General features: G+C 45.0%; 1 protein-coding gene across 3 annotated transcripts in view; it reads left to right on the top strand.

Moving 5' to 3' along the window:
- cars2 (cysteinyl-tRNA synthetase 2, mitochondrial) overlaps nt 1–27,512 on the top strand; it is a 144,570-nt gene that overhangs the window by 18,776 nt on the left and 98,282 nt on the right. For all 3 annotated transcript variants that reach the window (XR_011595645.1, XM_070891806.1, XM_070891804.1), the window contains exons 3-11: nt 6,123–6,240; nt 6,331–6,402; nt 9,080–9,185; nt 10,160–10,249; nt 16,244–16,373; nt 17,869–18,002; nt 19,894–19,961; nt 25,321–25,387; nt 25,477–25,615. Coding sequence is in view for 2 of the 3 variants with exons in the window: in XM_070891806.1 (XP_070747907.1) it covers nt 6,123–6,240; nt 6,331–6,402; nt 9,080–9,185; nt 10,160–10,249; nt 16,244–16,373; nt 17,869–18,002; nt 19,894–19,961; nt 25,321–25,387; nt 25,477–25,615 (924 nt within the window). In the remaining variant the exon portion in view is untranslated. The remainder of the gene's footprint in view (nt 1–6,122; nt 6,241–6,330; nt 6,403–9,079; nt 9,186–10,159; nt 10,250–16,243; nt 16,374–17,868; nt 18,003–19,893; nt 19,962–25,320; nt 25,388–25,476; nt 25,616–27,512) is intronic.

Below are 27,512 nucleotides of genomic sequence, written 5' to 3'. Positions count from 1 at the left end.
ACACAAACTGACACACACAAATATACAGTCACGGGAGATCCACTTTTTATATATTAACACTCTTGCATAAAGAAAGACTTGCATTTATATAGCGCCTTTCACAACCACTGGATGTCTCAAAGCACTTTACAGCCAATGAAGTAATTTTGAAGTGCAGTCACTCTTGTAATGTAGGAATTGCGGCAGCCAATTTGTGCACAGCAAACTCCCACAGACAGCAATGTGATAATGGCTAGATAATCTGTTTTTAGTGATATTGATTGAGGGATAAATATTGGCCAGGACACTGGGGAGAACTCCTCTTCGAAATAGTGCCATGGGATCTTTTACGTCCACCTGAAAAACCGAGGCCCCGTCTGCTCTAATGTTTCATCCGAAAGAGGGCACCTCCGGCAGTGCAGTGTTCACTCAGTACTACACTGGAATGTCGGCCTAGATTTTTATGCTCAAGTCTCTGAAGTAAGACTTGAACCCACAACCTTCTGACAGAGGCGAGGGTGCTACCAACTGACTCAAGGCATGGACTGTGCATGCCATTGAAAACTTGTGTGTAAAAATTTCCTTATGAGGCATCCTATATTAAGATGGCCACACTTACCTGTTGCGTTTCTGTGTGATGCCTGTTGGTGGCGCTGTAATTGGAGCTTTGGTGGTGTTTTCTGACTTGACTGTCATGTCACACTTAGTCTTGGAACTTGTCGCAGCTTCTCCAGTGCCCCATCTGCTGGGTGTTTGTTGTAATTCATTTAATTTAAAATTTTTTAATTTTAGTAAATTGTGGGCTTTTTTTTTACATTTCATTTTTGCTCCTCTTCATCACAGCTAGCACGGCTCCCAGTGCTATCCTAGTGGTCCTTGCCCCCTGCGCTGAAACATTTAGACTGATTTATTGGCATCAAATCTGAACAAGAGTTCAGCAATCCCAGTCAACCCTGCAGAGTTTTCCTCACTAACATCTGTGGACTGGTGCCTGAATTTGGGAGAGCTGTCCCACAGACAAGTCAAGCAAGAGTCGTATTCATCGGCTAACATCCCAGACTTCTCCATCACTGACTTATGTCCTGCCCCACGTACAGGATAGACTTGCCAGAGGCGATGGCATTGTCCCTGGAGTCCTCCACATTGACATAGACCCCACCATGTCCCATGGCTTCCGGTTAAATAAGGCCAAGAGAACCTGCTGATTACCACCTGCTGACTAAATCGATATTGAACACCACTTAGAAGAAGCAAAGGCACAGCAACTACTCTGGGTTGGGAACTTCAAAGTCCACTGCCCAGAGTGGCTTGATAGTATCACAACTGACCCCAACTCTGACTGGGAGTGAATTTCTGGGCTCTGGATGCTTCAAATGGTGAGGGAGTAATCTACATGATTTCGCCAACCTACCTGTCTGTTTACAGTAACACTGGTGGGAGCGACCTCTGGGTAGTCCTAAGTGAAGGTGAAATCTATCCTCCACGGTGAGGGCACCCTCTATTACGTATTGTAGCTTTACCGCCCTGCTAAGTGGGACAGGCTAAGGATAGATCTAGCAGCCCAAAACTGGACCTCTGAGGTCTGTGGGACATCAGCAGTAGGAGAATAATATAACACCACAATGTGTAGCCTCATGGCCCGACACACCCATCACCACGACCATTTAATGTGTGGAAGGGCATGTCAGGAGCAGCACCAGCCAATTAGGCACAAATCTAGTGAAACTACAATGCAAGGCTCCCTGCAGCGCTATACACCAAAAGAGGCTGCCTATAGTCTGAGCTAAGTGGTCCCATAACCAAAAGATTCGAACAGTTGAGAATGGTGACAGACATTCAGGCAACTAACAGGAGGCTGACTCTCCACGGAACACCCAGCCTCAACCACGGAAGATGAGCAGATGAGCGTAAGAGCGCCAGAGACATCGTTAAAATGTGGATGTGCTGACACAGTCTCATCCTGATTCTGATGTCCACTCAATTTGGTTCACTTCAGATGACATCAGGAAGTGGCTGAGGACCCTAGTCACAGAAAATCTCCAATAACATCCTGGCTGTAGTGCTGAGACCATGAGCACCAGAACTAGCCCCTCCCCCCTCCCCAAGCTGAGCTACTTCAATGCAGCTATGACACTGGCATTTTCCAGCATTATCTCATCCACAAGAAATAGGACAAATCTAACTTGGCCAATTGCTTTCCAAACATCCGTAAAGTGATAGAAGTCATCAGTAATGCCATCAAGTGACAACATCTCTCCTAAAACTTGTACCCCAACACTCAGTTCAGATTCTGGGAGAACCACTTGGCTCCATCCCTTGTGAAGCCTTGTTCCAGACATGGACTTGACCGCTGAATGCCAGAGAAGCGGTGAGAGTAGCTGCCCTCAACATCAAGGCAGTATTTGACCAGTTATGACCGACAAGCCCCAGTAAAACTTAAGGTCAATGGGGAAACCCTCCAGAGGCTGGAGAAAGGTGGTCGTGGTGGTCAGAAGCCAGTCATAACTGAGCTCACTGTCCACCCCTTCCTTCACCGACGCACTGGCTGCAGTATGTACAATCCATGGGATGTGCTGCAGCAACTTGCTAAGCTTACTTCAACAGCACCTCCCAGTAACCTGAAGGGCAAGAGCACAGGGGGAACACTATCACCACCAGGTTCCCCTCCAAGGTGCACACCATTGTGCCTTGGACAAATATTTTTGGTCCTTCATTATTGCTGGATAAAATCCTAGAATTCTCTACCTAGTATCATTGTGGGAGCAACATCACCACACGGACTAGAGGTTTAAGGAGAATGGCCATCGCCACCTCTCTCTCTCTCGCTCTCTCTCTCTGTCTGTGTCTGTCTGTCTGTCTCTCTCTCTCTCTCAACTAGTGATGGGCAATAACCCACATCCTGACAGCAAACTACATCCCCCTCCTGCTGCTGAAGCTGCCACTGTATCTCGCACATCTTTAACTCCTTCCTGCTCCACTCATACCCCATCCAACTTTCTCCTCGCACTCGCACTCCCACTCCTGGCCCCAACCTCTATCCGTAACACTCGCCTCCCAATGACTGCTCTCCTCATATCCCCAACAAACACATCCCTCTCAGCATCGCAGACCTCTGCCATCCTTACCTGCCCTATTATCACTTTCCCCATGCAGATCAAAATCTAAACATTACATGTCAACAATTCTGATACCACCAACAGTCATCACAACACAAAAAAGACACACAAGCATAAAATGAAACAAAAAAATGAATAAACAAAGCACTATAATAAAGCACCACAGTTATCTTTTCACCCATAAATACACACACCTATATGTCACCATCACATTATTACATTCTCCATTGCCTCATATTCATCCCACTTTTCAAACATCTTGTACTCTGACTTGCTATAATTAATGCCACAGGAGATATGCTAGTATTATGCTGCATTCTTCCTCTTGTAATGGTTTTGATAAAACTTTTGTGTAAACTTTTTCCCCCATTATAATTTGATATGTCAACATTTCCCAGTCAATTTTGCTACATAACTGTCACCGTCCACTAGGAAGCCCCATTGTCAAAGACTCTTGACAACTCTGCCATCTTATTCTTCTATTTAATTCTTAAAATTTTGAGTTGCAGGCAAGTTATAACCTATTATAAATAAATATTTAAACTTTTAATTTCTATGGTCTTCTCATATTCCTTCCGTATCCTGACATTCCCAACTCTCATCTGGCTGGAACCCGTTGCAACATAAATGCAGGCCAACATTCTCGGCCTTCCCCAAACAGTCTTTGCCTCCATGTCTCAAATTATGTGTTCCTGCCTGCCCAGCCTGAACCTTCCTCGAGCCCATTCTCCCCCATCTCGCTGTATACTTTTGTTTTTCCCTAATAGCCCTGTGCTCCCCTTTTTTCTGTTGCTGCTTTCTGCTCTAAACCCTACCTCTGTCACTTCTGGGATTCCCACCTGCTTCTGTCCCACCAGCCAGCTGACCTTGGACCCACCAATCCTCGCTAAAACCCCTTCACCCCCACTTCCTCCCACTCGGGGAGAAACTCCTGCCATGCAGAAAACCTGTTTTCTTTCATGCCCCCCCGATCTTTTGCCTTTAACTCGGGGTCTGTCCGGCGCTATGGGTTTTAATGCTCATTGCACACACGTTTTATTTTGTGGGTACTTCTTCCCCATTGTTTTCTTTTTTAGAAAGTTTGTTTCTGGGTATGTGCTTTTAGACTGATTGTTGTTAGAAGTTCCCTTCCCCATGAATTATTGTCCACTCGCTTTCCTTTCTTAACCTAATTTTTCTCCCCATCCACTGACCTACAATCCAGGAGCCCATTCTGCAAACCCCAACTCTTCACTACTCCAGTTTCCCTAAATACTCGCTCTCACATTACTTCCTTCCCCTTTCAGTACTGTATTCACAGCCCCCCATATATCTTCGCCTCCCCATTCCACTTTACTACTCTCGTGCCCATCTAATCGCCTCAAAAAAACAAAATAACTTCCTCTCAGTCACCATTCTCTGACCCACTATATCTCTTGTTGCAACGCATTCACTTTATTAATGGACAAAATCGCTACCAGCAGCACCATGGGGGTTGCACCAACATGTTCTAAAGTATTACATGTATTTCACAGCTCATTTGAACTGCCATTCCTTTTAGTTCCAAATTTTAACTACTGCTCCCTTGGTTTTATGATCCTTCCTTCACTTTAAACCAGCGTTTGTTCTGTTCGGAACATATAAAACATACCAATACATTCTCAGTTACACCATGTGGCACTCTCCCTATTAAAGAGCACATTATGTGCAAATATGCACACAATCATGGAATTAGAGTCTGCAATCTTCACTAACAGTGTCATGGTACTCTGTAATAAAAACACAATTTGATTTATTCCATCACTGTCTAAAGCAGCACGGGAGATGCGATTTTGTCCATTAATAAAGTGAATGCGTTGCAACAAGAGATATAGTGGGTCAGAGAATGGTGACTGAGAGGAAGTTATTTTGTTTTTTTGAGGCGATTAGATGGGCACGAGAGTAGTAAAGTGGAATGGGGAGGCGAAGATATATGGGGGGCTGTGAATACAGTACTGAAAGGGGAAGGAAGTAATGTGAGAGCGAGTATTTAGGGAAACTGGAGTAGTGAAGAGTTGGGGTTTGCAGAATGGGCTCCTGGATTGTAAGTCAGTGGATGGGGAGAAAAATGAGGTTGAGAAAGGAAAGCATGTAATCATTAGACTACTTGAAATCCTAACCAAAACACTGGAAAGGAATTCATAAGATGAAAGCTTTTTTATTAAATGTATATTTGTTTCTATTTTGAAGGGATTATATTTCATGGCATTTCAATAATCATCATGCATCAGTAAAGGGGAGGGTACAAATGCAGCACTAGAAATATAAAGAGGGAGGTTTGTAGGAATTATTTCACGCAAAGGGTTATCAGGATAAGCTATCCTTTTAAGTGGCTATTAAACATGATATTTAAGAAAGAACTTGCATTTCTGTAGCTCCTTTCACAACCCAAAGAAGCCTCAAAATGCTTAACAGTCATTGAACTACTTCTGAAGTGTAGTCACTGTTGCAATGCAAGAAACAAAGCCAATTTGCGCACAGCAAGCTCCCACTAACAGCAATGAGATAAATGATCACATCACCTGTTTTGCGTGTCGGTTGAGGAATACATAAATGTTTGAGTGTACCTTGGAGCGAGATGGAATCTCCGTACCCAGACTGAGACCCCGTACCCAGAGCCAGACCGAGACCCAGTACCCAGAGCCCACCCGGAGCCCGTACCCAGATCCAGACCCTTACCCCGAGCCAGAGACCGTACCCAGAGTCAGACCGAGACTCCATACCCAGATCCAGACTCCGTACACCGAGCCAGAGACTGTACCCAGAGTCAGACCGAGACTCCATACCCAGATCCAGACTCCGTACCCTGACCGAAACCCCGTACCTGGAGTCAGATCCCATACCCGTACCCAGAGCCAGACTGAGACCCCGTATCCGGAGGCAGACCCTGTACCCGGAGCCAGAGCCCATACCGGGAGCTGAAGTGTGGAATATTTACCTCACACACATCCTAAATTGGAACCATCAGGAGCAACTTTTTCACTAACACCTCTTCTTTTGCTTTTTTAGCTCTTATGTTAGATTTGACATCATAAGAAGAATATTGACCAAGTTCTTTGACATCGATGTTGTCATGGTGATGGTTATCACAGATATTGATGACAAAATAATTCAAAGAGCCAAAGAGGTAAGTTACAAGAACTTTTCTCGGGAAGCACTTGCATTTAAAACCATGATATTGACATTTGAGGACTGACTATTATTTTCCCAATTGCAGTTGAATATTTCCCCGACAGTACTTGCTCGCATTTACGAAGAGGATTTCAAACAGGATATGGCATGCTTAAAGGTACTGCTAACATTTCATTGCAAATACAGCACTGAACCCATTTTTGTGTAGCTGCTAATTGTTTATAAGCACTTTTAATTTCAGCTTCAGTTATGTGGAGAAGCTGAGGTTGTTCTCCTTTGAGCAAAGTAGGCTAAGGGAAGATATAATAGAGGTGTTCAAAATTATGAATGGTTTTGATAGAGTAAATAAGTATAAACTGTTTTCAGTGTCAGAAAGGTCGGTAACCAGAGGACACAGATTTAAGGTGATCGGCAACAGAACCAGAGGGGAGATGAGGGAAAATTTTTTTACACAGCAAGTTGTTGTGATCTGGAATGCGCTGCCTGAAAGGGCGGTGGAAGCAGATTCAATAGTAACTGGATAAATTGGAAATAAGTTGTAGGGCTATGGGGAAAGAGCAGGGGAGAGTGCAACTAATTGGATTGCTCTTTCAAAGAGCCGGTACAAGCACGATGGGCCGAATAGCCTCCATCTGTGCTGTATCATTCTATGAATCTATGTTGCATGGTTAAAAATTACTATTGGCTTACAAATGTTTCTTGGTTATTGGAGCAGTCACATTGCCTGTGATTGTATTATATCAAATAGAACAATTGACTTGGAGCAGAGGACGGGGAGAGGGTGACCCCCAGCAAGGGGAAGAAGAGGAACCATAGAATCTTGCACCACAGAAGGAAGCTATTTGGCCCATTGCGCCTGTTCTGCCAGTCAATTAGATTATGGCTGATCTGTATCTTAACTCCATTTACCTGCCTGGGTTCCGTAACCCTTAATACCCTTGTCCATCAAAAATCTAGCAAACTCAGTCTTGAAATTTTCAATTGACCCCCACCCTCAACAGGTTTGCAGCTGGGACAGCTTCTGAAAAGGGAGGGAAACCAACCAAGCCTTGGTTCAGATGGGAACCAGGGACCGAGGAAAAAGTCGGAAAGAGGGCTTGGCGAAGGAAGGTTTGAAGAGTTGAGTTCTAAAGAAAGAGAGAAAAAATGTGCCTTTTGACAGCGCCATTCACAACCTCAGGACGTCCCAAAATGCTTTATAGCCAAATAAATATTTTTAATGTTGCAATGTAGGAAAAAGCGGCAGCCAATTTGCACATAGCAAGTTCCTTCAAACAGCTACGTGGTAATGACCAGATAATTTAAAGGATAAATATTGTCCCGAACTGGGTAAGAGACTCGCCTGCTCTTCTTCGAAATAGTGGCCATGGGATCTTTAATGTCTTTTCTGAAAGACGGCATCTCCAAAAGTGCAGCACTCCTTCAGTATTGCCGCTCCGACAGTGTAGCACTCCCTCGGTACTGTCCCTCCAACAGTGCAGCACTCCCTCAGCACTGCACCTTGATACAAGACTAAAACAAACACTCTACTCTGAGCTATGTCAAGTGAGTTCTAGGAGGGCAGAGAAAACACTTCAAGGACACCCTCAAAGCATCCTTGAAAAACTGTAACATCCCCACTGACTCTTGGAATCCCTGGCCCAAGACTGCTCAAAGTGGAGGAGAAGCAGTCGAGAAGGCGCCGAACACTTTGAGTCTCTTCATCAGGAGCATGCGGAAGCCAAGTACAAATATCGGAAGGAGTGTACGACAAACCAAGCACCCCACTCATCCGTCCCTTCAACCACCACCTGCCCCTCCTGTGACAGAATCTGTAGATCCTGCATTGGACTCATTAGTCACCTTAGAACTCATAGTGTGGAAGCAAGCCATTCTCGACTCTGAGGGGACTGCCTAAGAAGAAGAAGAAATTCCCTCAATACTACCCCTCCAACAGATCAATTCCAGTTTTACTGACGGCCATAGATTGCAACCAAGGCAGAGCCGAATGTTGTAACTGTGCAGGGACTGTTTTAATACACTTAAGCTGGAAAATTAGAGATCAAAGTCGAAATTAGGTGCTGGTAACTACTGTCCATACAAAGGTGTGGGAGGAATAGCCACAGCTATCGGCCACCCGTGAACATTTTAGAGTTTTTTTTGCTCCAATTAATTCTTGTTTTCTTCAAAACCTTGTTTTCTCATCGAGTGTACATTCTTGAAGAGTTTTGAAGCCCTCACACAGCCCAGATACTCCAGCTTGTGCTTATGAGTGTTGGGTTTGTCCTAGTATATTGTACCGAGGAGACGGGCTTCATGTCCTCCACACGCGGTGTAGATCATGGCTTTGTGCGATGGTGTAGAATGGGTGACAGTGAATCGGCAGCACCTTTTACATATCTACTTATTTTTCTTCCCATTGCTGATTCGCTATCACACTATCGCACAAAGTACAATCTAACCCCGGGAGTTCAACCGTTACTTTTTGCTAAAAAATCGCTTGCTGCACTTTTAAATTTAGAGCTAATAAAATGGGTTTTGACATGTACGATTGTAAACTTTTTATAAATGGGGGATTGATGTAATCTGGTTCAATGTTGTGTTGTTTCCAGTATCTGTAGTATTGAAATACACACCCTGTAGGCAGGACACGAGAGGGCAGTAATTTATTATACAATGGCATAGAAATGTTATTCCACAGATGATTTTGGACCTACCCCTGCCTTAAACTATTTAAATCCCTAGAATAGTTCATTTTAGGTTTGAGTGCCCCAAGACATTATAGTTCTGTTTGTGAGACAGCATAGGAAGTTGGTTTCATCAGCTGGATGATATTTTCAATTTTGTTTTTGCAGGTTCTGCCACCTACGGTTTACATGCGAGTGACCGATAACATTCTCCAGATTGTGGAATTCATTGAGAGAATCATTCACAATGGCCATGCATATTCAACCTCCGCAGGTGAGTTTGTGCAGTGATAACTTTCCCATCAGTGAGTTTCCGCGGTGCTTTTATTAAAGAAATTTTAATCTTGTACAGGCAAAATATAAATTTTAGTCCATAGGCACATAACTCTAGTAAATCCACACCCTGTCCTTAAATTAATCCTGGACCCTTTAGACCGACTGTCAATCTTATTTCATGTGTGTATTATGATTAAACTTTTCATCTGATATGCTGCTGTATGTGTGGTTTACGAGAGGGTCACGGGAAACTTGATTCAGGTCCATTTCACCATGTTGAGTGGAGTCAGATTTTAAAATAAGTACCATTTAAGACTTCTTATAGGGAGAGTACGATGTTGCAAAGAGGGTTAATGTCCAGTGGGCTGATAACAGTCATGGGTTTAATTTGTTCCAAATAATGTAGTGGTAAATAGTAACAATGATCTTGCTCTAATTTTTGAGGGGTGATTTAATAGATGTTTTCAAAATTTTGAGGGGTTTTAATAGAGTAGATACCGAGAAACTGTTTCTAGTGGCAGGAGGGTCGGTAACCAGAAGACACAGATTTAAGATAATTGACAAAAATCCAGGGGGGAAATTGGAATCTTTTTTACTCAGTGGGAGGCTACGATTTGAAATGTGCTGCCTGATAGGGCGGGGAAAGTAGATTCAATAGTAACTTTCGTAAGGCAATTGGATAAATACTTGAAAAGGGAAAAATTGCAGGACTATGGGGAAAGAGCAGTGGGGCTGGGAATAATTGGATAGCTCTCTCAAAGAGCCGGCACGATGGGCCGAATGGTCTCCTTCTGTGCTGTATGATTCTAGGATTCAAGGCGATTTTAACAACTGTATGCATGCAGCTCAGTATCATTTTGTCCCAGTGTGAAGGAGGTATTAATCTTGTGACGTGGAGGAATTCTTATCCAAGCCTGTCGTGACTTCAGAACAGTTTTTGTTTACATAGCACCACTTTTTTTTAAATTTCAGGAAATGTGTATTTTGCCATCCAGTCTATTGGTGCTCAGTATGGGAAGTTAGCCGGGGTGTGTGCTGACACTACTGGAGAAACAAGTACAGGTATGTATTTACAATTCTGTTATTGATGTTACTGTTGAAATTTTTACGTTTAACATCATTCTGATGGTGACCAGAGTTTCATGAGTCTCGGGGATTGAAAGCTGCTGTTACTCCCTGTAGTGCAAGGGTCAGCATCGCCCAGTTTCACGGCTATCCTTGAATCGCGGTAATGTGAGGGAGGTCTCCCCGCTCCCGTCATTTTAGAAAATGGCAAAATAACACATAGCTAAATTACTGAACAGGCTTATTTAAAATATACATAATACATGGATCCAACATATCAGCAGTACAGGAATCTAACTTGCACTTTATATGACTGTTTAAAAAGGCAGTGTACATTATTCTTGCAGCACCTGTCAGCATGTTCTTAGAAAGACTGTCTCTGGTGGTAAAACATTGGGCTCAATTTTTCCCAATGATTTGTGCCGTTTTTTTGGCTCGCGCTGCTTTTTTTGGCCTAAGTTTAAAAAAAATAAAAGTTGCCCCAATCAATTTGTACCAGCAATCAGTTAGTTACGATTTTTTTAGGTTGGGGTTTTTTTTGAGTCAAAGGGGACGTAACCTGCCACCGGCGCCAATTCTGGCCTGTTAGGCAAGTTTGGCCAGCTCAGAGTTACTCCAGTTCTTCTTAGGCCACTATGTGGCCTCTGTAGAAAAACCTTCTGGTGAGTTAAGAAAATCAGTGCAGGTAAGTAAATCAGTGCAGCAGGATGCCTGGACAGCAGCAGGAGAGGTAAGAGAGAGTGCGGGGTGGGGGGGCGAGGTGGGGGGAAGCCTTTCGGGTATAGTTAGGTGCGGGGACCGGGAGGAGGAAGGAGGCTGTTCTGCGTGGGATAGGTGCAGGGTCCTGGACTGGGAGGCCATTCGGCCTGGGATAGGTGCAGGGACTGGAACCAGGAGGCCATTCGATCTGGGATAGTTGCGAGGACCGGAACTGGGAGGCCATTTGGCCTGGTGTAGGTGCAGGGATCGGGAGGGAGAAGGCCATTCGGCCGGGGATAGGTGCAGGGATCAAGAGGGAGGAGGCCATTCTGCCAGGGATAAGTGCGGGGACCGACACTGGGAGGCCCTTTGGCCAGTGATAGGAGCGGGCATTGTCGGGGGGGGGGGGGGGGGGGGGCGGAGGAGACACTTTAGTAATTTAATGGAGGTAAGTTGCTGCAATGTTTAATGTGCTTGGTAAGTTGTTGTAATGTGTTTGTGCTTGGTTGCTGTGAGCTGGCTGTGTCACTTTCCAGCCTCAGCCCGCATTGTGTCCCTGGTTACCGTGGGAACCCGATCTTTTTGGCGCAGATCAAGGCTCCAGCCAGCTCACAGCAACCAAGCACAAACACATTACAACAACTTACCAAGCACATTAAACATTGCAGCAACTTACCTCCATTAAATTACTAAAGTGCCTCTCCACCCCCCCCAATGCCCGCTCCTATCCCTGGCCGAAACCAAAACCAAAACCAAACGACAGGCTAGGCGGCGTCAAAATGAAGAAATCAAACGGGAAACTTGGAAGATGTTTCTTTTCCGTACTTGGGCCCCAAAAAAACGGGCGTAAAAGTACGCCAAAAACAGCTTTGGGGGAAATTGAGCCCTTAGTCTGGTGTTGCTAGCCCCGTTCCTTAGTGGAAGCGGCTGGGAGATTAGAAGACTGGAGTTCCCCAGGGAGTCTCTTCCCTTGAAGCAGTTTGTTTAAACATTAATTGACCTGACAGCCATCACAGTAAACGAGTTTTCTGGAATAGGAAACCTGTCTCTTGGCAATATTCACACATGCCTAGTTAGACTGGTTCTCGACAATATTTATATAGTGCCTTTGACATTGTGAAATGCCTAAAGAGACATTAGGGCAGGTGACAAAAAGCTTGGTCAAAGAGGTAGGTCTTAAGGAGCATCTTAAAGGAGTAGAGAGAGGTTTAGGGAGGGAATTCCAAATGACATCCTTTGTGATTGCAACCTTTGACACTGTTGACCACTCTATCCTTCTCCAATGCCTCTCCACTGTCGCCCATCTGGGTGGGGCTGCATTCGCGTGATTCCATTCTTGTCTATCTAATCGTAGTAACTAGTAGAGTGGACAAGGGAGAACCAGTGGATGTGGTGTATTTGGACTTTCAACAGGCTTTTGACAAGGTCCCACACAAGAGATTCATGTGCAGAATCAAAGCACATGGTATGGGGGTAATGTACTGACGTGGATAGAGAACTGGTTGGCAGACAGGAAGCAGAGAGTCGGGATAAACGGGTCCTTTTCAGAATGGCAGGCAGTGACTAGTGGGGTACCGCAGGGCTCAGTGCTGGGACCCCAGCTCTTTACAATATACATTAATGATTTAGACGAAGGAATTGAGTGTAATATCTCCAAGTTTGCAGATGACACTAAACTGGGTGGCGGTGTGAGCTGTGAGGAGGACGCTAAGAGGCTGCAGGGTGACTTGGACAGGTTAGGTGAGTGGGCAAATGCATGGCAGATGCAGTATAATGTGGATAAATGTGAGGTTATCCACTTTGAGGGCAAAAACACGAAGGCAGAATATTATCTGAATGGTGTCCGATTAGGAAAGGGGGAGGTGCAACGAGACCTGGGTGTCGTGGTTCATCAGTCATTGAAAATTGGCAAGCAGGTACAGCAGGTGGTGAAGAAGGCAAATGGTATGTTGGCCTTCATAGCTAGGGGATTTGAGTATAAGCGCAGGTTGTACAGGGCCTTGGTGAGACCTCACCTGGAATATTATGTTCAGTTTTGGTCTCCTAATCTGAGGAAGGACGTTCTTGCTAATGAGGGCGTGCAGCGAAGGTTCACCAGACTGATTCCTGGGATGGCGGGACTGACATTTGAGGAGAGACTGGATCAACTGGGCCTCTATACGCTGGAGTTTAGAAGGATGAGGGGGGATCTCATAGAAACGTATAAGATTCTGACGGGACTGGACAGGTTAGATGCTGGAAGAATGTTCCCGATGATGGGGACGTCCAGAACCAGGGGGGACAGTCTTAGGATAAGGGGTAGGCAATTTAGGACTGAGATGAGGAGAAACTTCTTCACTGAGAGTTGTTAACCTGTGGAATTCCCTACCGCAGAGAGTTGTTGATGCCAGTTCATTGGATATATTCAAGAGGGAGTTAGATATGGCCCTTACGACTAAAGGGATCAAGAGGTATGGAGAGAAAGCCGGTAAGAAGCACTGAGGGAATGATCAGCCATGATCATATTGAATGGTGGTGCAGGCTCGAAGGGCCGAATGGCCTACTCCTGCACCTATTTTCTATGTTTCTAGCCAGAGAATCACATTCAACAGCTTCTCTTCCCGCTCTTGTATCGTTACCTCTGGTGTTCCCCAAGAATCTATCCTTGCCTCCTCCTATTTCTCATCGACATGTTGCCCCTTGGCAACATGATCTGAAAATACTGCGTCAGTTTCCAAATATACGCTGATGACACCCAGCTCTACCTCAATACCACTTGTTTTGACCATGCCACGGTCTCTAAATTGCCAGACTGCTTGTCCAACATCCAGTTCTGGTTGAGCAGAAATTTTCTCCAATTGAATATTGGGAAGACCGAAGCCATTGTTTTGGCCCCTGCCACAAACTCCGTTCCCTAGCTACTGACTCCATCCCTCTCCCGAACCAGTCTGTTCGCAACCTTGGTGTCATAGTTGACCCTGAAATGAGCTTTCGACCACATATCTGCGGCATAACTAAGACCGCCTATTTCCCTCTCCGTAACATCGCCCATCTCGGTCCTTGCCTCAGCTCATCTTCTGCCTCTGTTACCTCTAGACTTGACAATTCCAACGCATTCCTGGCCAGCCTCCCACGTTCTACCCCACGTAAACTAGAGATGATCCAAAACTTGGCTACCCATGTCCTAACTTACACCAAGTTCCGCTCACCCATCACCCTTGTGCTCGCTGACCTACACTGGCTCCCAGTTCAGCATCGCTCGATTTCAAAACACACATCCTTGTTTTCAAATCCCTCCGTGGCTTCACCCCTCCCTATCTCTGTAATCTCCTCCAGCCCTACAACCCCCTGAGATGTTTGCATTCCTTTAATTCTGTTCTCTTGAGTATCCCTGATTATAATCGCTCAACCGTTGGTGGCCGTGCCTTCAGTTGCCTGGACCCTAAGCTCTGGAATTCCCTGCTTAAAGCTCTCTGCCTCTCTACCTCTCTTTCCTCGTTCAAGACGCTTCTTAAAACCAACCTCTTTGACCAAGCCTTTGGTCAGCTGCTATAGTTTCTCTTTATGTGGCTCAGTGTCAAACTTTTTATCTCGTGAGGTGCCTTGAGATGTTTCACTACGTTAAAGGTGCGATATAAATACAAGTTGTTGTTGAGTAAGTTGATCAGGTCTGATTGTACTGGCCACAGACAGAAAACTCTCGCCACTACAATAAAGGAACTTTCATACAGACATCTCAAAATCAGAAGCAAAATACTGTGGCTGCTGGGTTAACTTTTCAGGTCGATGACCTTTTGTCAGAACTGGAAGAAGTTAGAGATATAACAGTTCATTAGCAATGACGAGTATTTTACAGCCTTCCGGCCTCAACATTGAGTTCAACAACTTTAGTTCATAATCACTGCTCCCATTATTTTGGGACGGCAGCTGTTGGTAATGATTCTGCTGTTGCCATTGACAGCTTGTCTGGACCCATCTTTTAGAAACATAGAAAATAGGTGCAGGAGTAGGCCATTCGACCCTTCGAACCTGCACCACCATTCAATATGATCATGGCTGATCATGCAACTTCAGTACCCCATTCCTGCTTTCTCTCCAGACTCCTTGATCCCTTTAGCCGTAAGGGCCACATCTAACTCCCTTTTGAATCTATCTAACGAACTGGCCTCAACAACTTTCTGTGGTAGAGAATTCCACAGGTTCACAATTCTCTGGGTGAAAAAGTTTCTCCTTACCTTGGTCCTAGATGGTTTACCCCTTATCCTTATACTACGAGCCTTGGTTATGGACTTCCCCAACATCGGGAGCATTCTTCCTTCATCTAACCTGTCCAATCCTGTCAGAATTTTATATGTTTTTATGAGATCCCCTCTCATTCTTCTAAATTCCAGTGAATATAAGCCTAGTCGATCCAGTCTTTCTTCATATGTCAGTCCTGTAACTTTACCAGCCCCTTTTGCCTCGCACCACCATCCGCACACCGTGCCTCCACCCCCTCCGCACGCTGTGCCTCCATCCCTTCTTTGTGCGGCTGCAGTGGTTTGTTTTATGGGGTCATGCCCCCAATGTTCTGTGGCTGCCAGAGTACCTTTACAAAACTCCTCGAGCTTGCTGATTTAAATAATCCCCATCCTGCTCGAGTAATTTTTCTTGGGTTCAGCTCCTCTGATCAATCTTGGCGAAAGTGCCCTTTCTCTCCCTGTCTCAGAGTAGCCTTTACTGCCCAATAACTTGATGAATGGTAGTGAGTTCAAGGGCCGAACCGAATGCTCTCACAGGGGTTGGTAACACACAGAAAAACTGCACACAACCACTAGATCAATTTCATTGATTACATATAAATAGCAGCACAGAAACAGGCAATTTGGCCTAACTGGTCTATGCCGGAGTTTATGCTCCACACAAGCCGCCTTCCCGCCTTAGTCCATCTCACCCTATCAGCATATCCTTCTATTCCCTTCGCCCGCATGTGTTTATTATCTAGCTTCCCCTTACATACATCTACACTATTCACCTCAACTACTCCCTGTGGTAGCGAATTCTCACCACTCTCTGGGTAAAGAAGTTTCTCCTGAATTCTCTATTTGATGTATTGCTATTTATCTTATATTTATGGCCCCAAGTTCTGGTCTCCCCCCTTCCTCTCTTGCATGGGGAGGTGGTGTTGGAGGGATCGGTCGGTGGGGAGGGAGGGACCAGCAGGGGATGGGGGTGGGGGGAGATCACAGAGGAGAATTCCCTCCTGCAATAAAAATAAAAACACAGAAGTATTTTAAAGAACTATTGTATTATTTGATAATCCTTTGTATCCAGGTGCCGGTGATAAAAGGCACGTCAAAGACTTTGCCCTCTGGAAAGCATCGAAACCGCAAGAGCCATCATGGGCGTCCCCATGGGGTAAGGGCAGACCCGGTTGGCATATTGAGTGTTCGACAGTTGCGAGGTTAGCATGGCTTGTGTTTCTTGTTGAGTCTTATCGTGACATTAGAACATAAGAGATAGGAGCAGAAGTAGGCCATTCAAGCCAGCTCTGCCATTCAATAAGATCATGACTGATCTTCCACCTCAACTCCACTTTCCCACCCGATCCCAATATCCCTTGGTTCCCTAAATATTCAAAAATCTATCGATCTCCGCCTTGAACATATTCAATGGCTGAACATCCACAGCTCTCTGAGGTAGAGAATTCCAAAGATTCACAACCTGCTGAGTAAAGAAATTTCTCCTCATCTCAGTCTTAAGTGGCCATCCCCTTATCCTGAGACTGTGACCCCTGGTTCCAGACTCTCCAGCCAGGGTAAACATCCTCTCAGCATCTACCCTGTCAAACCCCCTCAGAATCTTATACATTTCAATGAGATCAACTCATTCTTCTAATCTCCAGAGAGTATAGATCCAATCTACTCAATCTCTCCTAAATGCACAACCCTCTCATCCTAGGGATCGATCTATTGAACATTCGTTGCACCGTCTCTGAGACAAGTATATCCTTCCTTGGGTACGGAGACCAAAACTGTGCACAGTACTCCAGGTGTGATCTCACAGAAGCTGACCTGGGAGTTGTGCTGTTCACAAAGCAGAAGACCTGTCTAACTATAGTGCTCATATCCCGACCTGGTCTTGACGATATTATCTCTGACAGTTCTGTTCCAATGTCTATGTTAAGATTTTTAATGATCCAGCGATCACACATCAACTGCACAGTATCTCCAGGTGCTAGAATAAAATGAGTGAAAATAGAATAACACTGCCCTCAATAAATCTAGGAATGATTTCCAGGCTGTAATCACGCCTTTGTTCATTTTCCATCTCTCACCACCTGAGCATGCTGTCAATCAGCAGCAACAATGTGTATTTATACAGCGCCTTTAATGCAGTAAAATGTCCCAAGGTGCTTCACAAGAGCATAATCAAACAAAATTTGACACCAAGTCACATAAGGAGATATTTGAATCGGTGACCAAAAGCTTGGTCAAAGAGGTATTTTTAAGGAGCATCTTAAAGAAGGGTAGAAGGTGGGGAGGTTTAGGGAGGGAATTCCAGAGCTTGGGGCGCAGGCAGCTGAAGGCATGGCCGTGATGCTGGAGCCAAGAAAATTGGGGATGCACAAGAGGCCAGAATTGGAGGAGCACAAAGATCTCTGAGGGTTGTAGGACTAGAAGAGATTACAGAGCTAGGAAGGGGCGAGGCCATGGAGGGATTTGTAAACAAGGATGAGAATTTTAAAATGGAGGCATTGCCAGACCAGGAGTCAATGTCTTGTACATTTTTAGTTACTACCTATTTTATTTTTAATTGATTCCCTGGTCAACACCAGCAGTGCTCATTCATTGGCATGTCAAAGCTCCTTTATATTGCAGTGCGCTGATGTGACTGAGAAAATAGTTTTGCACTTCACGATATTAACAAATGTAAAGTTAACTGTTTGACATTTTCAGCTCCGTGTTCGGAAATAAACTGGACATCCATTCGGGTGGAATCGACTTGGCCTTTCCCCATCACGAGAACGAGATTGCTCAGTGTGAAGCCTACCACCAGTGTGAGCAATGGGGCAACTACTTTTTACACTCGGGTATGTATCTGCTATGTGGTGGAGAAAGGGAAGGCATGATTCAAAGAAGGCAAATCGTTGCTAAATGCATTTTTTGATACTTGAGTCAGTAGTAGTGAAATATAGGGCAAATTTTCCAATTGCACGTGGGAGTGTCTATCTGGGAATCTGTGTGTAATTTTATGACCATTAGTTTTAATCATGTGCTACATGCAATTTTTTCATGTCACCTCCCGCAACTTTCAGTTTGGATCACAATCCTGGGGTGTTTTCAGTTTTTCTCCAAGTCTCTTGGTTGTAAAGGATGAAATAAGGGTGCAGCAGGCGGTGAAGAAGGCAAATGGCATGTTGGCATTCATAGCTAGGAGATTTGAATATAGGAGCAGGGAGGTCTTACTGCAGTTGTACAGGGCCTTGGTGAGGCCTCACCTGGAATATAGTGTTCAGTTTTGGTCTCCTAATCTGAGGAAAGGCGTTCTTGCTATTGAGGGAGTGCAGCGAAGGTTCACCAGACTGATTCCAGGGATGGCAGGATTGACATATGAGGAGAGACTGGATCAACTGGGCCTTTATACACTGGAGTTTAGAAGGATGAGAGGGGATCTCATAGAAACATATAAGATTCTGATGGGATGGGACAGGTTAGATGCGGGAAGAATGTTCCTAATGTTGGGGAAGTCCAGAACCAGAGGACACAGTCTTAGGATAAGGGGTAGGCCATTTAGGACTGAGATGAGGAGGCACTTCTTCACTCAGAGAGTTGTTAACCTGTGGAATTCCCTACCGCAGAGAGTCGTTGATGCCTGTTCATTGGATATATTCAAGAGGGAGTTAGATATGGCCCTTACGGCTAAAGGGATCAAGGGGTATGGGGAGAAAGCGGGAAAGGGGTACTGAGGCGAATGATCAGCCATGATCTTATTTGAATGGTGGTGCAGGCTTGAAGGGCCGAATGGCCTACTCCTATTTTCTATGTTTCTATGTTACACACTGGCGATGTGTTCATTGGGCTTTTGGGGCAGCAAGCATGCAGTTTTGTGATAAGTGGGATTGTTTTGTGGTTTAGCCATGAGCAGAATGAATGTAATCAACTTATCAAGCCGTACAGCAATGCATCCTAACTCTTGTTGAATTGTTTGTTGGCGGAGGGATCTCTGATTTTATTTCGGTGCCTAAGTTGTTTACTTGTTGAGTCCCTTGATCTGAAATTTCCTGAATTTCCATGAAGAGGCCAACAATCTAAGCTCTTATTTTTGTTTTTGATTCATGAAATTGCAATTTTTCAGGTCTAAGGTTCTTGGTCCCAGGAGTTCTGCTAACTCATTGCTCACTGATGGAACTATTTAATATGAAGCTTTAAAACGCTTCCTTTGCTTACCCAGTTTTACACTACTCCTTTCACGTATTTGTATTTAACCTGGAAACCTAGACATTTTTAACCTGTTTGTTCCCTCTCACCTGTGCTGAACTTTGGCCTCTTGGGAGCTAATATTACACCGTTCCATTTCCCTGCTTTCTCTCCATACCTTTTTGTTCTACTTTTCTTTCAGTAATTATCCAGACCTTTGTTGAATGCAGTCATTGATTTTGAACCAGTCATCATCTGTGGCATTCCACATCCAGATTACTTTGCCCAAACATGTTTCTTCTAATCTTCCCTGTTTTGGATCGAGTGATTATAATGAGATCAGGACCTCGGGGTGAAATTGATCTTTGGCAGGAGCAGGAAACGAATGATGCGGAATCGGCCTCCCCTTTTCCACCTGCCTGATCCGGGGTGTAAAATGGGCGGCGGATTTGCCAACACCTGCTTCATGCTATCGCCCCAAGACCAGTTTCAGCCCCTCTTGACTTCAGTTATCTACCAATGGAAGGAACCCATCTTTATCATGTGTGCATTCCTTTTGTTTAGGCCATTTGCATTTGAAGGGAAGTGAAGAAAAGATGTCAAAATCATTGAAAAATTACATCACAATCAAGGTAACTATCTATTCATATTCCACCAGTTTACCATTTCCCTGCTTTCTTTATGTCCCTTTTTAAAAAAAAAAAGAGCAAAATCTCTTCCAATGAAAGCTACCAGATTGTCGTAAAAACCCAACTGGTTCACTAAGGTCTTTCAGGGAAGGGACTCTGCCAAACTTACCCAGTCTGCCCTACATGTGACTGTCATCCTTTACTTATATGGTTGACTCTTAATGGCTTCAGGGGTGCTAGGGATGGGCAATGCAACAGCTTACATCCAAAGAGCAAACATTCTCGGGGCCTTGTGATTCCCAGTAAGATGTCCTTCAGACATCCCATAATCGGGTATTATTTTCAGAGTATGTGGAGAGCAATTGAAGAAGAATAAAGTTGACCAGGATCTTCTACTCATCAACTGTTAACTGGGTTAAGGAAGCACATATACTTATTCTTCCCTGGATTGAAACATTTTGGCTGCAGGTGTGGAGCCTCACTAGGTATGTGTGAGGTAGGACCGCGAGCACTGATTCCCCAACTCACTGCCGCTGCAAACAAGGAGCCTTGCTCAATTACCTCTGTTCAGTTTGATTGGCTGAAGAGCCATGCTGTAAGGAGAGATCCTCCAACTGTTGCTGACCAATTGAGAGAAGTAAACAATACTATCCGACGAGTAATATGTGACTGGTAGAAGGGGAGCAGAAACCGTAACATGCTGATGCCATCAAACTTTGAGTTCAGTCTGGCCAATTTGAGCAAAAGGCTTCTTCAATTTAAAGTTGAAGCGCCTATATTCCCTAGTGTTTAGAAGAATGAGAGGTGATCTCATTGAAACATATAACATTCTTGCAGTGCTTGACAGGGTAGATGCAGGGAAGATCTTTTCCCTGACTGGGGAGTCCAGAGCCAAGGGTCACAGTCTCAGAATAAGGTGTAGGATTGAGATGAGGAGAAATGTCTTCACTCAGAGGGTTGTGAATGTTTGGAATTTTCTGCCCCAGAGGGCTGTAGATGCTGAATGGTTAAGTATATTTAAGGCTGAGATTGATAGATTTTTGGGCAGTATGAAAATCAACAACAACAACTTATATTTATATAAGCGACTTTAACGTGGTAAAATGTGCCAAGGTGCTTCATAGGAGTGTTATAGGCCAAAAAAAATGTTTTGACACCAAACTAGACATGTTGATACTGCAGGAAAGTGGAGTTGAGGTAGAAGATCAGCCATGATCCTATTGAATGGCAGAGCAGGCCTGAAGGGCCAAATGATCTAATCCTGCTCCTATTTATGTTAATATTATCATCGTAGGCAGTCTGTTGAAATTGAGGAAGACTTGCTTCCACTCTAAAAGTGAGTTCACAGGTAACTGTACAGTCGAATACGGGAATTACAATCTCTGTCACATGTGGGACAGACAGACAGTCGGAGGAGGAAAGGATGGATGGGGACTCTGGTTTGCCACACACTCCTTCTGCTGCCAGCGCTTGTTTTCTGCATGCTCTCGGCGTTGAGACTCGAGGTGCTCAGCGCCCTCCCGGATGCTCTTCCTCCACTTCGGGCGGTCTTTGGCCAGGGATTCCGAAGTGTTGGTGGAGATGTTGCACTTAATCAAGGAGGCTTTGAGGGTGTCCTTGAAATATTTCCTCTGCCCACTTGGGGCTCACTTGCCACGTAGGCGTTCCGAGTAGAGCGCTTGCTTTTGGAGTCTTGTGTTGGGCATGCGGACAATGTGGCCCGCCCAACGGAGCTGGTCAGTGTGGCCAGTGCTTCGATGCTGGGGATGTTGGCCTGATCGAAAACGTTGGTGCGTCTATCCTCCCAGAGGATTTGCAGGATCTTGCGGAGACATCGTTGGTGGCATTTCTCCAGCGATTTGAGGTGTCTGCTGTACATGGTCCACGTGTCTCAGCCACGCAGGAGGGCGGGTATCACTACATCCCTGTAGACCAAAAGCTTGGTGGCAGATTTCAGGGCCTGATCCTCGATTATAATAAATGTTGACTGCACTTGTAGAAGTAAGCTATCACCCTGAGGGTCCCAGCCGTGATAAAGTACACTAATAATCCCAAATCTCATGGCATCATTGTGTAAAATAAATTACGTGATCCCGGGCGATAGTTACTCCTCAGTACTTTTAATTGCTGTTCCTACAGTCAGTATTGTATAATAATGGAGTTTTACTGCTGAGAACTGGCAAATGTGCTGTGTTCATCCTCTACTGGAAGGAAGGAATAAACGAGGAAAGACTGAACAGGCTGGGGCTCATTTCTCTTGAAAAGAGAAGGCTGAGGGTTGGCCCAATAGAGGTCTTGAAAATGATTGAAGGGTTTGATAGGGTAGATATAGAGAGGATGTTTCAACTTGGGGAGACCAGAACTAGAGGCTATCAGTACAGTGAAACCTGTACAAACGGAAAGCTCCAAAAAAGACATTTATTGACCGTCCCAAATAACTTAACATTATAATAGACACAAGCTGCCCCTTTAAAGCGCAGACACTGGCAAATTGTGAACTATGGATAGCCTTCAGTTCACTAACTGAATACACAGGATACACAGTGAATGCGAGGCAGCAACCGGTGAAAGAAACTGATTTTGTGGAATGGATATTTCTGCACCCAGCACCCACAGTCTTAGAGAAACCGCTCTGTCTGTGAGATTGAATGCTCGCTCCGGGAATATCGCTCGTTCTCTGCAGTTGGTTAAATAAATTACCATTTCTCAAAAACCGTGAACTGCATCCAAATGATTGGTACCATCGCAAAATGGGCATGGATCTCCAGGGCCCTGCCTCTCGATTATTTTCGTGGCGTATCATCGGATTAAATTTCATGGTGTCGCAACCCAACCTCCGCTGCAGAGAACTGCGACCGTGTGGAGCACAGTCAGGAGGAGGCTGGAAAGTTGGGAATCATGGATGTCAACATTCCGAAGGAGATCTGATATGTGTTGGTCTCAGAATTCACGGGTCTCTGAAATCAGGGGCAGAAAGAGATGGAGACTCTCGGGGAGAAAAGTAGAAAGGGAAGGGGACTGGGGAAAGGAGGAGTCAGGAGTCGGGAGATTAGGGCTCAAGTGTAATGTATGGGGAGCCAGGACCAACAGCAAGGAGTGGGAGCAGCAGCTAGTAATGCGGAAGAACCCAGGGGGAAGGAAGGTTCTTAAACTGAAGGTTATTGGACTGTGTGATCCTTCACCACAAGTGGCTATTGAGATAGAGACTAATGGTCAGACAGGAAACTAGATAAACAACTAGGGGGAAAGAAATAGAAGGATATGAATATAAGAACATAAGAAATAGGAGCAGGAATAGGCCATCTAGCCCCTCGAGCCTGCTCCGCCATTCAATAAGATCATGGCTGATCTGATCCAGGCCTCAATTCCACTTCCCTGCCTTCTTCCCCATAACCCTTGACTTCCTTACCTTTCGAAAATCTGTCTATCTCCAACTTAAATATATTCAATGACCTAGCCTTGAGAAATCCAAAGATTCTCTGAGAGAAGGAATTCCTCCTTATTTCCATTTTAAATGGGCGACCCCTTATTCTGAAATTATGTCCCCAAGTTCTAGACTCCACCGTGTAAGGAAACATCCTCTCTCCATCTACCCTTCCAAACCTTCTCAGAATCTTATGCGTTTTAATAAGATCACCTTTCAGTCTTCTAAATGCCAATGAGTAGAGGGCTAACCTGCTCAACCTCTCTTCATATGACAACACCTTCATCTCAGGAATCAACCTTGTGAACCTTCTCTGAACTACCTCCAATGCAAGTATATCCTTCCTTAAATAAGGAGACCAATACTGTAGCCAGTACTCCAAGTGTGGTCTCATCAACGCCCTGTACAGTTGTAGCAGGGCTTCCCTACTTTTATACTCAATCCCCTTTGCAATAAAGGCCAACATTCCATTTGCTTTCCTAATTACTTGCTGTCCCTGCATGCTAACTTTTTGAGTTTTATGTAAAAGGACCCCCAGATGCCTCTACCGCAGCATTTTGTAATCTCTCCCCATTTAAATAATAATTTGCTTTTTTATTTTTCCTACCAAAGTGGATAACCTCACATTTTCCCACATTATACTCCATCTGCCAAATCCTTGCCCACTCACTTAGCCTATCTATATCCCTTTGCAGATTATTTGTGTCCTCACAACCTGCTTTCCCACCTATCTTTGTATCATCAGCAAATTTGGCTACATTACACTTGGTCCCTTCATCCAAGTCATTTATATAGATTGTAAATAGTTGAGGCCCCAGCACTGATCCCTGTGGCACCCCACTAGTCACAGTCTGCCAATCTGAAAATGACCCGTTTATCCCGACTCTCTGTTTTCTGTTAGTTAGTCAATCCTCTATCCATGCCAATATATTACCTGTAACTCTGTGAGCTCTCATCTTTTACAGTAACCTTTTATGTGTAACCTTTATTGAATGCCTTCTGGAAATCCAAATACACGACATCCACTGGTTGCCTTTTATCCACCCTGCTCGTTATATCCTGAAAGAACTCTAGCAAATTTGTCAAACGTGATTTCCCCTTCATAAAACCATGCTGACTCTGCTTGATTGCATTATGATTTTCTAAATGTCCTGCTACTACTTCCTTAATGATGGACTCCAGCATTTTCCCAATGACAGACGTTGGACTAAACTGTTCTACAGTTTCCTGATTTCTGTCTCCCTCCTTTCTTAAATAGGGGCGGTACATTTGCGGTTTTCCAGTCCGCTGGGACCTCCGGAATCCAGGGAATTTTGGTAGATTACAACCAATGCATCCACTATCTCTGCAGCCACTTCTTTTAGGACCCTAGGATGCAGGCCATTAGGTCCAGGGGACTTGTCCACCTTTAGTCCCATTAGTTTGCCTATTACTTTTTCTCTAGTGACAGTGATTATTTTAACTCTTTCCCCCCCCCCCCCCCCCCCACCTCCACAATAGCCCCTTGATTATCAATTTTTGGGATGCTTTTAGTGTCTTCTACTGTGAAGACCGATACAAAATATTTGTTCAAAGTCTCTGCCATTTCCCTGTTTCACATTATTAATTCCCCAGTCTCATCCTCGAAGGGACCAACATTTACTTTAGCTGCTTATGTTGATAGGATGAGATGAAGTAGGGTTGGAGCATTAACACCGACATAGACCAATTGGGCCGAATGTCCTGTTTCTGTGCTGTGCATTCTGTGTCATATATGCCCTTCAGCCGAGCTCGATTTTCGTCGTGTAGGGAAACCAATGCATTTCTTGGCTATTATAGCCGAGTGCTCGTGTCACATAGATAGATGAATGCCTCAGTCACACCATATTTTTTAGTGCTTCATTGCTTTGCTTGTAATGCACAAATGATAACGTTTCAATTTCTCTGATTGTTAACCAGAGCCTCTTAGAAAAATTCTCTGCAAACCAGTTTCGAATGTTTTGTCTTCTATCAAAATACAGATCAGGTATGAATTTTAGAACTTTAAAAGTTTGAACAGTGTGGTGATGTGTGATGGGAGGACCTTGCTAAATCTGTATTGTGTTTGAATTGTAGCAGTGGAATACAGTGATACCAACATGACAGAAGCCAGAACCCTTCTCCACTCCATCTCGGCTTTTATCGATGATGCGTCTGCTTACATGAGAGGACAGTTGGCCTGCCCAGCAGTCGATGAAACGTTGTTATGGGAAAGGTATGGTAGAAAGAAAGAATTGCATTCATACAGCAACTTTCACGACCTCAGGACGTCCCGAAGTGCTTCATAGCCAATGAAGTACTTTTGAAGTGTTGTCTCTGTTGTAATATTGGAAACATGGCAGCCAATTTATGCACTGTAAGTGTTACGTTTAGAATAACTCCACAAGACTGTATAGCTTAAGCTCAAACTGTTGTGACCTTGGTCTCTTTATTGTAACTCCAGGGTGAGGAGGCAGCATGGTGGATTGCCTTTTATACCTGCTTGCCCAGGGTCTGCAGGTGACCCTTGGGTCTCCCACAGTGCACCCCCTTGTGGCAAGTCGTACACATTGGTGATGTTTACATACATAACATCATTTCTCCCCCCCCCCCCCCCCTCCAAAGTCTTATGTACAACTTATGTACAAGTTGAGGCGATCGGGGTCTCTGCGTTCCTGGGTTGATCGCCTGAGTTGAAGTCCTGGCATGGGTGAGATGGTCGGATTATTGCTGCGCTGCGGTGTGGCTGGTCTGATCGGACTGTCGGGCATGGTGGGTTCATCCTCATGGTTGACTGCGAGGTCGATTGCTGGTTGAGTGTGTGGGTGGATCAATGATGGTAATGTTCTCTTCAAACTGTTCTTGGTTGTCGGTCAACCGCAGTTTGGTCTGATCCAAGTGATTTCTGCACATTTGTCCGTTGAAATGTTTGACAACAAACACTCTATTCCCTCCTTGGCTAACACAGTGCCTGCAACCCATTTGGAACCATGACCATAATTAAGAACAAACACAGGGTCATTAACTTCAATGTCGCGTGATACAGCCGCGCGATCGTGGTACATGTGATGCCGGGTTTCTACATGATCATTGAGATCCGGGTGGACTAAGGAGAGCCTGGTTATGAGTGCTATCTTATTTAGCAATTCTGCAGGGGGACCCCCGGTAAGCGAATGGGGCCGCTTGCGGTAGCTGAGCAGAATCCGAGATAGCCGGCTCTGCAGGGAACCGTCCGACACATGTTTCAAGCTCTGCTTGATGGTTTGGACTGCCCGTTCCACTTGACCATTGGATGCAGGCTTAAACACCGCAGACCTGACATGCTTGATTCCATTGCGGGTCATGAACTCATTGAATTCCGAGCTGGTGAAGCATGATCCATTGTCACTAACAAGGACGTCGGGCAACCATGTGTGGCGAACATGGCCCGGTGGCTTTCAATGGTGGCAGTGGACGTACATGACGACATTATTATACATTCAATCCATTTAGAGTAAGCATCCACTGCTACTAGGAACATCTTTCCTAGAAAGGGGCCAGCGAAATCTACATGGATCCTGGACCATGGTTTGGAGGGCCACGATCACAGACTCAGTGGGGCCTCCCTTGGTGCATTGCTCAACTGTGAGCAAGTGTTGCATTGGTGTACGCACGACTCCAGTTCCGAGTCAATGCCGGGCCACCAAACGTGCGACCTGGCGATAGCCTTCATCATGACTATGCCTGGGTGGGTACTGTGAAGGTCGCGTATAAACGTTTTCCTGCCTTTTTTTGGCAAAATTACACGATTCCCCCATAGGAGGCAGTTTGAATGGATGGACATTTTGTCCTTGTGTCAGAGGAATGGCTTAATTTCGTCTTGCAATTCCCCTGGGACTGCCGACCAGCTCCCATTGAGGTTACAGCTTTTTACTTGTGATAGCACCGGGGTCCTGGCTAGCCCAGGTCCTGGCGAGCCGTGACGGGTGACCTCTTGCTCTCAAAAACATCCATTACCAGGAGCAAGTCTCCCAGTTGTGCCATTTCCATCCTGGTGGTGGGCAATGGTAGCTGACGGTGGGCATCGGCACAGTTCTCAGTGCCTGGTTTGTGGTGGATTACATAATCATACGCAGATAACGTTAGTGCCCAGC

This window comes from Pristiophorus japonicus, chromosome 10 (genome assembly GCF_044704955.1).
Source record: "Pristiophorus japonicus isolate sPriJap1 chromosome 10, sPriJap1.hap1, whole genome shotgun sequence".
In the NCBI taxonomy this organism is placed as follows: Eukaryota; Metazoa; Chordata; class Chondrichthyes; family Pristiophoridae; genus Pristiophorus; species Pristiophorus japonicus.
Note: the sequence above shows the minus strand (reverse complement) of the source record. Positions and strands in the feature narration are given on the sequence as shown.